General features: G+C 52.4%; 1 protein-coding gene across 1 annotated transcript in view; it reads left to right on the top strand.

Moving 5' to 3' along the window:
• Positions 1 to 10,892, top strand: part of LOC144734570 (ATP-binding cassette sub-family C member 5-like) — a 14,933-nt gene extending 4,041 nt beyond the window's left edge. Inside the window, exon 6 of the mRNA XM_078616816.1 lies at positions 10,650 to 10,892. Coding sequence (XP_078472942.1) covers positions 10,650 to 10,892 — 243 coding nt within the window. The remainder of the gene's footprint in view (positions 1 to 10,649) is intronic.
• Positions 10,893 to 13,407: the final 2,515 nt, after the last annotated feature.

Genomic DNA, 13,407 nt, shown 5'->3' on the forward strand with positions numbered 1-13,407 from the left:
ACACACCACTTACCCACACACCCTCTCATTCCCCCACTCACTCACCCACACACCCCTCACTCACTCACCCACACACCCACTCACTCACCACCGACACACCCACTCACTCACTCTCGCACACCACTCACTCACCCACGTCACTCACTCCACTCACCCACACACCCACTCACCCCACCCACCCACCCACACTCACTCACCCACACAACCCACTCACTCACCCACCCACACACCCACTCACTCACTCACCCCACACACCCATCTCACTCACTCATCCCACCACACCCACCACTCACTCACCCACACACCCACCACTCACTCACCCCACACCACCCAACTCACTCACTCCACCCACACACCCACTCACTCACATCCCCACACACCCACCCACTCACTCACCCACACACCCACCCACTCACTCACCCACACACCCCATCACTCACACACCCACACACCCACTCACTCACTCCCACCCCCACACTCCCACACACCCACTCACTCACTCACCCACACACCCACTCACTCACTCACCCACACCCACCACCACTCAACTCACCCACACACCCACTCACTCACATCACCCCCACACACCCACACCTCCACCCACACCCCACTCACCACCCCACACACCCACTCACTCACTCACCCACACACCCACTCACTCACTCACCCACACACCCACTCACTCACTCACCCACAACCCACTCACTCACTCACCCACACACCCACTCACTCACTCACCCACACACCCACTCACTCACTCACCCACACACCCACTCACCCACTCACCCACACACCCACTCACCCACTCACCCACACACCCACTCACTCACTCACCCACACACCCACTCACTCACTCACCCACACACCCACTCACTCACTCACCCACACACCCACTCACTCACTCACCCACACACCCACTCACTCACTCACCCACACACCCACTCACTCACTCACCCACACACCCACTCACTCACTCACCCACACACCCACTCACTCACTCACCCACACACCCACTCACTCACTCACCCACACACCCACTCACTCACTCACCCACACACCCACTCACTCACTCACCCACACACCCACTCACTCACTCACTCACCCACACACCCACTCACTCACTCACTCACCCACACACCCACTCACTCACTCACCCACACACCCACTCACTCACTCACCCACACACCCACTCACTCACTCACCCACACACCCACTCACTCACTCACCCACACACCCACTCACTCACTCACCCACACACCCACTCACTCACTCACCCACACACCCACTCACTCACTCACCCACACACCCACTCACTCACTCACCCACACACCCACTCACTCACTCACCCACACACCCACTCACTCACTCACCCACACACCCACTCACTCACTCACCCACACACCCACTCACTCAATAACCCACACACTCACCCACCCCCACTACACCCACACACCCCTCACTCACCCACTCACTCACCCACACACTCACCCACACACTCACCCACACACCCACGCACACACTCACCCACACACCCACGCACACACTCACCCACACACCCACGCACACACTCACCCACACACTCAGTCATCCACTCACTCACTCACCCACACACTCACCCACACACTCACCCACACACTCACCCACACACTCACCCACACACTCACCCACACACTCACTCGTGCACGAACCGACCCACGCACCCGCCCACGTACCCAAATCGCTCTGCTATAGCTGTTACCATGGTTACCGTCCCGGTAAACTCCACTCGTTCATCCCGCCTCCTCCACGGGTGTCGAGGACTCGGTCTGCACCAGTCGCAGCCTGTTTCACCTCAACCACCACCACCACCATCACGCTGCAGGTCACAACACACCACACCCATGCACACAAAGACAAAGATGCCCCGTGTAGCCTGAACAGACTGTAGGGGCAAGTGCTGTTAGCGAGCACCTAAGAAGGCTGGCACGGCACACGAGGGGGTGGGTCGCCAACACCACGCCCGGCCGCCTTTGTCTCCCTAGTGGAAATGTTTATACACCGCACCAGGTACTCATTTAAGGCCGAGTCAATATAGGGGAGGGCCCAGAGGCAATGTAGCTCAGGTCGCTGTATTTGTAGTGCAGCTCGCTGACAGCTACATTACTGCTCTCCACACCCACTCACTCACTCACCCACTCACTCACTCACCCACTCACTCACTCACTCACCCACTCACCCACGAACCCATCCACACTCACCCACTCTCACTCACTCACTCACCCACTCACCCACTCACCCATCCACACTCACCCACTCACTCACTCACTAGCCCATCCACACTCACCCACTCTCACTAACCCACACACTCACTCACCCACGAACCCATCCACACCCACTCACTCACTCACTCACCCACTAGGCCATCCACACTCACCCACTCTCACTAACCCACTCACTCACCCACTAGGCCATCCACACTCACCCACTCTCACTAACCCACTCACTCACTCACTAGCCCATCCACACTCACCCACTCTCACTAACCCACACACTCACTCACTCACCCACGAACCCATCCACACTCACCCACTCTCACTAACCCACTCACTCACTCACTAGCCCATCCACACTCACCCACTCTCACTAACCCACTCACTCACTCACTCACCCACGAGCCCATCCACACTCACCCACTCTCACTAACCCACTCACTCACTCACTAGCCCATCCACACTCACCCACTCTCACTAACCCACTCACTCACTCACTAGCCCATCCACACTCACCCACTCTCACTAATCCACCCACTCACTCACCCACTAGGCCATCCACACTCACCCACTCTCACTAACCCACCCACTCACTCACCCACTAGGCCATCCACACTCACCTACTCTCACTAACCCACACACTCACCCACTCTCACTAACCCACACACTCACCCACCCGCCCACGAGCCCATCCACACTCACCCACTCTCACTAACCCACTCACTCACTCACTCACCCACGAGCCCATGCACACTCACCCACTCTCACTAACCCACACACTCACTCACTCACCCACGAGCCCATGCACACTCACCCACTCTCACTAACCCACACACTCACTCACCCACCCGCCCGCGAGCCCATGCACACTCACCCACTCTCACTAACCCACACACTCACTCACTCACCCACGAGCCCATGCACACTCACCCACTCTCACTAACCCACACACTCACTCACTCACCCACGAGCCCATCCACACTCACCCACTCTCACTAACCCACACACTCACTCACCCACCCGCCCGCGAGCCCATGCACACTCACCCACTCTCACTAACCCACACACTCACTCACCCACCCGCCCGCGAGCCCATGCACACTCACCCACTCTCACTAACCCACACACTCACTCACTCACCCACGAGCCCATCCACACTCACCCACTCTCACTAACCCACACACTCACTCACTCACCCACGAGCCCATCCACACTCACCCACTCACTCACCCACTAGGCCATCCACACTCACCCACTCTCACTAACCCACACACTCACTCACCCACCCGCCCACGAGCCCATGCACACTCACCCACTCTCACTAATCCACTCACTCACCCACGAGCCCATCCACACTCACCCACTCTCACTAATCCACTCACTCACCCACGAGCCCATCCACACTCACCCACTCTCACTAACCCACACACTCACTCACTCACCCACGAGCCCATCCACACTCACCCACTCTCACTAACCCACACACTCACTCGCCACACTGCAAGCCACCCCGCGTACCACTGACCTAGGGGACCGCCCAGTGTCAGCTGTCCGTGTGTGGCACAAGATAACTACTCAGCATCTCGCCTGCGAGCGGGCATCGGTCTACCAGCAGGGGTTCCAATCGAGTAATTTACCGTGCGATTGTTCTACAAAGAGCTTCACAGTTCGCTGGTATCCTCTCGGAATAAACATTCCGATAATGCCACCCCGTTCAGAAGCAGCGGGTCAAGGCACCCCGCAGGCCGGCGAACTCGAACTCCCCTCCCTCCCCAACGACAACAACAAAGACAACAACAACAACAACAAAGACAACAACAACGACGCGCCACCATTCACACGTGGGCCCTCAAATCCATTAGCGCCATTCCACAGCCTCCTCCCCCCGCTCCCCGCCCTTGTCGTCCCTGGAGCGGTCGCCGCTACGGTCGCGTTCCTCTCGCTACCCACCCCCCGCCGCCGTGTCCCAGGCTGACAGTAACACCACGTCGCCCCCCAAGGGGGGGGGGGGGGGGTGGAGGGCGCAGACGACCCCAACCTCACGGTCGCAACATGCCACCCACTCAACACTCGACGCGGTTGCGCGAGGCTCGGGGGACAATTGGAATGACGAATGGAGAATTTATAGAAACCCCTCGACGAGGAGTGGGAGTGACCGTGGCCATCGGGAACGCAAGACAGTGCCACGTGCGTGTGCCCATCACGACGCGATGGGCCGATCCACAAATGCAAAGGAGACATCATCACGGCGGCGATGATGATGATGCACTTGCTCCGCTTGACCGCCTGCATGTGAAATTGCAGTCGTTTCCAACATTGGACCTTTCTTGGCAGCATCGAAATATAAGAATAAGGTGTCATACCCTTTTTGGCAATGAAACAGTCGTGTTAAGATGTTAAAACGCCAAACAGAAACGCGTGGTTAATGCAGACACGATTCCTTGCCTAAAATGTTTCTGTTCTAGGTTTTAACACCTTAACACCTCGTGGTTTATTGCCATGAAGGATATGAAACCCATTCTTGTTTTGTAGTCGTTACTCTGCGTCGACCACAGCCGTACGGAAGACGAAGAAGATTGGGATGGCATCCTTGTGACCTGGCTGGCTGGAGCTCCACGAGTTCACGAACCTCAACTGCGTCCGAGTGGAAGCCGGACAAAGCAGACTGCATTGTGCAGTTCAGAATCAGAATTATTTATTCATACTGGAGGAATCCGATGAGCTATAAAGCTCTTTTTCACAGATGTCCAGTCGATGCGGTTAATAACCTTACAACAACAAACAGTACACAAACGCGATAGTAGTGTAAAGTACAAGAAAGGTAAACAATTCATAATCAACGTTTTTGGGTTTAGATCGCGTTATTTATAAATGTGTCGTAACCCTCCACCACCCAATAATATTGGTCGCGAAAGCCTACGTGTTAAACCAAAGGTAAACAAATCGCCCAAACAAACACACAAATACAACACGAAACCATCTACATCCTACCAGGCAACGCCCCCTGAGATATTCACTAATTTTTCAGTAGCGACCTGGCCACAAATGATAGCTCAACAAAAGTGGTCCATCATTTGGACATTTATAGCACCAACATAATCCCAATAATCTCAATGCATGTTTCTAAAAGTGGAGAGAGAGAAAAAGAGACAAAAGGCCCATATCCACGCGACCACAGGGAGAGAGAGCACGCACACTCCAAAAATACAGCAGGTGTCACGGCCGGGATTGAACCCTTGACCTTCTGCTGACCAGGCGAGGTAGTTAACATCTCACCACTGCCTGCAACGCAGCGCGTTCACGCGATAGCGGCCCCGGCGCACGCTCTGTCTCCGAGCGCATCACGGCTCTGGTTTTGTTTTGTTTGTGGTCAAGGGCGTGGTCGTCACCACCACCAATGCCACAAACACCACCAATGCCACAAACACCACCAATGCCACAACCACCACCAATGCCACAACCACCACCAATGCCACCACCACCACCAATGCCACAACCACCACCAATGCCACAACCACCACCACCAATGCCACAACCACCACCACCAATGCCACAACCACCACCACCAATGCCACAACCACCACCACCAATGCCACAACCACCACCACCAATGCCACAACCACCACCACCAATGCCACAACCACCACCACCAATGCCACAACCACCACCACCAATGCCACAACCACCACCACCAATGCCACAACCACCACCACCAATGCCACAACCACAACCACCAATGCCACAACCACCACCACCAATGCCACCACCAATGCCACAACCACCACCAATGCCACAACCACCACCAATGCCACAACCACCACCACCAATGCCATAACCACCACCACCAATGCCACAACCACCACCAATGCCACAACCACCACCACCAATGCCACAACCACCACCACCAATGCCACAACCACCACCACCAATGCCACAACCACCACCACCAATGCCACAACCACCACCACCAATGCCACAACCACCATTACCACCACCAATGCCACCACCACGCCCACTGTAAAACGCACAACTCGACAAGACAGTGGCCGCTTGGGGGTTGCCGAGTCAATATTTTTTCGGAGGGCGGTGGTGGTCGTGCCACAGCACTCACCCCCCCTCCCAGCCCCAAGGTTTCCGGCCAGGCCGAATCTCACCCAGTAAGCAAACCCTCCACCCCACAACGCTGACCGACCCTAAAACACGGACCCCACAGCGCACGTCAGTAGCCGTCGCTTCATAGGAACAGCCCCATCGCGGAAGGTCGAAACCGCAGCGTTGCTCACACACCACCACTCGCATCCTCGGAAGCGGTGGGGGTGGCCCAAATGTGAACCTCAATGCGCCATCGACTGTGGTTGCTGCCGCTGCTGCTGAGACAGAGGAACAGGCGAGGTCCTCATTCTATATTTGAAGCTTTCGTGACTGCAAGGATTCATACTAAGTTCTTTCGGTAAAGTCACATAGGTAAAAAATGAAATTAAAATAAAAAAACTAAAAACTAAAACAATAAAATCACGACGTTTCGGAGGCAACACAAGCTTCCGTCTTCAGGTGAAACTACAGATTTTTTGCTGTGACAGTTTCACCTGAAGACGGAAGCTTGTGTTGCCTCCGAAACGTCGTGATTTTATTGTTTTAGTTTTTATTAATTTTAATTTCATTTTTTTACCTACGTGACTTTACCGAAAGAACTAAGAGTATGAGGTCCTCATTGCCAAGTCGAGCGCGGGTTGTTTCGATCTGGCAACTCCACCACCACGGCGCGCACCCCCAATTCTCTGGATTGCTTTACCGTAGTAACGTTCATACGAGTGTAACGTGGTCATGGATCCTCAAATGAGGGGGTGGGGGGGGGGGGGTGCCCTGTTCGTTTTACCCCAACTCAGAGGTCGCAACCGGGTACCCGATACCCGTACCCTACCCGATACCCGGTTACCCGTACCCAGCCGGGTACCCGTTTGCGACCCTGGTGCGGCCGGGTACGGGTAAGGAATCAAAACCCGTTTGCGACCTCTGCCCCAACTCCTTACATAAGCGGTGTCGTGATGGTTGGACAGGATCCTGGTGAAATGAATTAAATGGTCCCCCCCCACCCCGATTATTTCCCTCTTCTGAGCACGGTGATATTTCTCCGCCTGCGCCCTCAGCAGCTACCACGTCCTGTCGAGACTACAACGCGCGTGGTCTCTGTGTGGTCGGCCCAATGCCAACCCGCTCGGTGAACATCAATGAAATGGAGCCCACTTCCTCTCTACACTCTATATCCCATGCTCCATTCCACGCTCCACTCCATTCCATGCTCCATTCGTTGTCAATTCCACGCTCCATTCTCCATTCCATTCTCAATTCCACGCTGCACTCCATTCCACGCTCCATGCTCCATTCCATGCTCCACTCCATGCTGAATTCCACGCTCTGCACTGCATTCCATGCAGTATTCAAACGCTCCATTCCACGCTCTATACTCCATTCCATGCTCCACTCCATGCTGAATTCCACGCTCCACACTGCATTCCATGCTGCTTACTCCATTCCATGCTCCACTCCACACTCCATTCCATACCCAACTCCACGCTCCCACTCCACCGCACTCCTCTTTCCTCGTCTTCCCTCGCACCGCCCGCTACACTTTGGAATTATCCTCCCACCCTCTTGCTCATCCAGGGTACCTGTTAACGCCTAACAACAACAAAACACTAACTCCACACGTTCGCCATTACCCAAAGCGTCACCTATCACGTATTTGTTTCTCTTCGGGCCACATTGTGTTCTTGACAAAGACGTTAAGTATATAGGTTAAGTATGTTAAGTATTTCGATTTAAAGCTTTCGTGACTGCAGGGATTCATCTTCTTGGTTCTTTCGGTAAAGTCACGTGGAAGGGAAATAATAAAATATTATTATATTTTGATGTTTTATTTTAATTATTTTATTATGTTAAGTATGTTATTATTATATGCGAACCACTGCCAAAACGCCAGCTTCCCCAAAATAATCTGTTAACAACTTAAGATCTTCAGTGCAGTATTCAAACTTTTCAGCGTGCTCTTTGTTGCTGTCCGCTCGGCCGTTTTGTTTGGGTACAGCATTTGGGCCCGGCGCGCTCCCTCCCAGTTGTGTAAATATCCGAGCGTCAGAATCCCGGAGAATCCTACAGCCCCCCCTCTCCATCTCTCCTCTCTCTCTACATAACAAAAAGGCTCAGTCCCTTTCACACGCACCTTTACAGCAGCCGCACCGAGTTTACACAACAAAGGCTCATTCTTTGCAGCGTGCTTCAGCCGCACCGAACCTCACACAAATAATATTCAGGGCCTACCTTGGCACCTCCCACCCTCAACCAGTATATATACAAGGACTGTTTCCTTGGAATTTCTCTCACTTGATGCAGCTATCGTGCTGTGACGGTTCCACCTGAAGACGGAAGCTTGTGTTGCCTCCGAAACGTCGTGATTTTTATCTTATTTTTATTTTACTTTTATTCATTTAAATGTTTTACCTACGTGACTTTACCGAAAAAACCTAAGAATATGAATATCTCCACTCCCTCTCTCTCTGCGAGCCCCTGGGTGAATGGTACAGAAGCTCGCGCTGTGATATGGACAACCCTGTGTTCGTATGGAGGCTGGATGATGGCAGCCGGAGGATGCATACGGGTATCTGAACGTCGCTCAAGCTCAGAAGATAAACGGCTTCTAACGGGAAGAACGCTTCTTGCCGTACCGATCAGCGTTGGCGGCTGGACGCCTGCAAGTTCAAGAGCTTTATCGCTCATCGGATTCCTCCAGTATAAATATTCTGATTCCGATCGGCGAAATCCGGACCGGCCTTTCGCCCAAACCATCGTTTGACCGGCGTGGCGAGGTGTTGGTCACTCGGCTCACGGGGAGAACTCGTGTCTCGTGAAGATCCGTGCCCTTGTTTAAATCGTCGGTGTTCAGTGTCCGCATGGGTGCCTTAAACAACATTTTTATACTAGTAGGGTTTTCCCCCTTTTTTCTGGCAACAAAACTGACACCTTTTGCAAGGAATCATGTTTACATTAACCACAATACTTGCAGTCAAATGCAAACAAAAAACATTTTAACGTTTAATTTTACTAGGTAAGGCCCCACTGAGCTATAGATAGATCTTTTCAGAAGCGATCTGGCCACAAATAAAAAAAAAAGTTGCTAATCATCACGTGGACAATGCATAGCAGCCAAATACTGGAAGCGCGTGATGTTGATTCTCAATGTCGAGGGGAAAAAACGGAAGACCCGGAAAAAAAATTCCACGTGACCACGGGGATTGAGAATAATGCAAACTTCAAATATACAGGGGTCAGAGTCGGGATCGAACCCACGACCTCCTGCATATCAGGCGAGGGAGTTAACATCTCCTAGCCACCGTGGCGCCTTAACAAAGTTGTGAATAACAACAGCGACAAAAAAAAAATGTAAGTTCGGTGGTGAACGCTCAAACACGAATGTCTTTGCATAATTTCATAATTAAATTCCTTTTTGGTCTCATGAGCGGCGAGTTGACAGTGTGTCACGGTAGATGTGTACATATTTGGCACCCCAACTGAGCGCGCCGTTCGTACGAAAATATTTCGAGGCTCAATCTTGTAAACGAGAAGCAGAGCACAAACAACAAGGTTTTGTGGTTAACCATTGCATGAGGGCACGTGGTTACACATTGCACTCGGGACGTGTCAACAAGTGGTCTGAATATGGGGCATGCGTCAGTGTAGGTATGCTGAACTTTTTTCGCACCGTACGTGGCCAACCGTGCTAATCAGTGACGCGTGACACAGGGGTCAGTTTCGAAGGACAAATAAACTGCCCATACCCTGACCCACCAACCCACGGTGATCAGCCTGAAGTATGGTCAATCTAGTTCTAAGGGGGAAACAACACGTCTTCACGGATGTGCATGCAGATTTTTTTAACAAAAATCAGAATTACAAAATGTATTTCTCCCAGAGGAATCCGATGAGCCACAAAGCTATTTTATCACAGATGTCCAGTAGGGGCACGGGGTCAGGCAAGGCGCGTGCCTCGTTAGCGAGTCGGCCAACATCGGTGGCATCCGAGCGCTATCCGAAGCGGTCGCAAGCTGGTGCCCATTCAGCCAACGTGGTGAAGTTATGGTAAGAACGCCTCATGGAAAAAAAACGAATTCGTCTTCATGAAGCCACCGTGTGTTACTGCTGTCTCTGATTATCGCGTAAACAGGGCCAAAGACCACTTCCACATATGGTTGCTGAATGTTCACGGCTCCCCCCCCCTCTGCCCCCCCCACCTGACCCCCTCTGACCTCTACCCCCACCCCGCCCCCCCGCGAAGGGACTATAATCGGCACTTCGGTGAAGCTCTGACCACCAGCGTCACACGCCTGTCCCACGGTTCGTGCCGAGCTCCGGATCCCGTCGTCAGATCCTCGCAAGCCGAGCGGGGCGCGGGAGGACCCCTCGTGGGGCCGCGGGAGGACACCTCGTGGGGCCGCGGGAGGACACCTCGTGGGGCCGCGGCGAGTGACGGGAGGTTTCACGGCGGCTGTTGTTGTCGCAGAGGGCGAGCGGAGCGAAGGACACAGCCGGTCGCACTCTGTGCTGCGCTCCGATGGCTGTGGCTCCACAACGTTCACCAACGTGCGCTGACAAAACGTGGTGAAGTATGGTCAAAATGTCACTCAGGTCCCGAAAGGTGTGGGGGATGGGGGGCTGCTCATCCAGCAGTGGGTCGATACAACATTCTGTAATTGTGTTTCTACTACCATTCAGGGGGTTGCAGTAAGTATCACTACAGTATTTGGGTGGCAGGGTGGCAGGGTGGCAGGGTGGGAGGGTGGCAGTGGTTAACACGATTGCCTCCCAGCCAAAAGGACCTGGGTTTGATTGCCGACCAGGGCGCATTTCTGCGATGGAGTGTCGTACGTTCTCTCTCCCCCTGTCCTGCCAGGGGGTTGTCCCCAGGCTCCTCCGGTTACCTCCTCCCATAGCTGAAGAAAAGGCCACATGCAATGTATGTAATAGGTACGGTAGTGGACAGGCCATCCCGATGCTGAAAAAAATTAACCCGTAAAAACAAAGTTTTTCACTATAAATCCTTTATATGCGTGGCGGCTAGAGTCCTCTCGTCCTCTGGCTTGAGATGGCTGCCACCTATGGGTCAGATGATTGCCTGCCACCATTAAGCAATTGGTAATTAAATATAATTTATTTTTTCCTAAAAAGTGTTACATTTTTGAAAAAAATTTTCACGAAAATAAATTGTCATGCACAACGAGTCTGTGTGCAAAATGTCAGCTCGTTTGGATCACGGGAAGTGGGTTAAAAAACGACCGAAACATTTGCACGGTCGTAAGCGTGCAAGCAAGCAAGTGAACTTAATATAAAGGATTTTAAAATACCAGAAAATTACTCTTCATGTGGTGTTTTCAGAGGGGCCCACTTTCGCCACCAAGACATCATCAGTGCGAGAGTCGCCACACATTTGAACCACGATGATGATGGTGGGGGGGACGACGACACGTCAGGGGCCGCAACTAAAGGCCACGAGGGGCCAGCCAGAGGCCCGCGGGCCTTGCAATGAGGAGCACCGCCCCGATTGTCATCGCACACGCAGTGGCTATATCGCCCCTCTCCTACTGCGTTATTTATAAATGTGTCGTAACCCTCCACCACCCGACATGGCAGCAGCCTCCTGAAAAAGCCCCCCCCGCCCCTCTCACCCTTGAGACTCGACAAGACTGTCCTGGCTTGAAGAGCGTAATGAAGGATACACATTAATTAATTTATAAGGGAATGTATGCAAGATGAATAATGCATGACTGTCTGAGACAAGGGGGGGGGGGGGGTGGGGTTTCGGATTTTGCGAGCATCTTTAGTCAATGGCCGTTGCTACGCACGGTGTTATCAGGTGCAGGAGTGCAACTGCGAGTGGGCCCATCTTCTTGGTTCTTTCGGTAAAGTCACGTAGAAGGGAAATAATAAAATAATAAAAATAAAACGTAATAAAATTATTCTCACGACGTTTCGGCCACAACGCAAGCAGCCGTCCTCAGGTGAAGAACAGGTCTGTCGGAAAGACAGCGTCTGAATGAAACACCACCAGGCTTGGCAGCGTATATTTAAGCTGGGTCGGAGGGGGAAGAGCGCCTTGACAAAAGAATGGCATTCCTCTTGATATGCAAAGAAGATGAATCCCTGCAGTCACGAAAGCTTTAAATCGAAATTTAATGCGAGTGGGCCGTTGAGTGGTTAAGGCGGTTGAGTGGTTAGGGCGGTGGAGTGGTCAGGGCAGTTGAGTGGTCAGGGTGGTTGAGTGGTCAGGGTGGACGTGTGTGACGGTCGGAGTTGTGGGGCAAGCAGTAAGTGGAACGGACGTCCATCTGTGCCAGGTATCACTGGCTTGCCCTGACCGTATCTCTGCGGCCACCAGGGATACGATCATGCCATGGGGACCTTTTTGCCAGCATCAGAGTGTGAAAAACAAGAACAGGGCTCAACATTTCTGGAAATAAGACAGGCGGTTGAGATGTTCAAACGCCAAATATACAAAACCTTACGCAAGGAATCAAGTCTGCACTTACCACACACGGGACTTGTGGTGAACGTGCAAACAAACATGCTGGGATAATATATGGATTGCCTTTGAAGGCCGTCTCTGGGTGTCTGCATATACAATTATAATCAGAGCATGCTTGTCTGCATGCTCACAACAAGTAGCGTGTATGGTTACTGAGGTACTTGATTCCTGCGAAAGGTTTCTATTTGGTGTTTGGACATTTTAACACCTCCTGTTTTATAGCCAGAAAGGGTACACACCTATTATTAAATTTCGATTTAAAGCTTTCGTGACTGCAGGGATTCATCTTCTTGGTTCTTTCGGTAAAGTCACGTAGAATGGAAATAATAATATAATAAAAATAAAACAATAAAATAATTCTCACGACGTTTCGGCCACAACGCATGCAGCCGTCCTCAGGTGAAGAACAGGTCTTTCAGACTCTGTCTTCTCGACAGACCTGTTCTTCACCCGAGGACGGCTGCTTGCGTTGTGGCCGAAACGTCGTGAGAATTATTTAGTTAAGTTTTATTATTATTACTGTATTATTTACACCTATTATTGTTATTGTTGTTACTGTGTCGGGGGATGGTCAAGTCAACTCGT

Source organism: Lampetra planeri, chromosome 51 (assembly GCF_965212315.1).
Source record: "Lampetra planeri chromosome 51, kcLamPlan1.2.h2, whole genome shotgun sequence".
Lineage (NCBI taxonomy): Eukaryota > Metazoa > Chordata > Hyperoartia > Petromyzontiformes > Petromyzontidae > Lampetra > Lampetra planeri.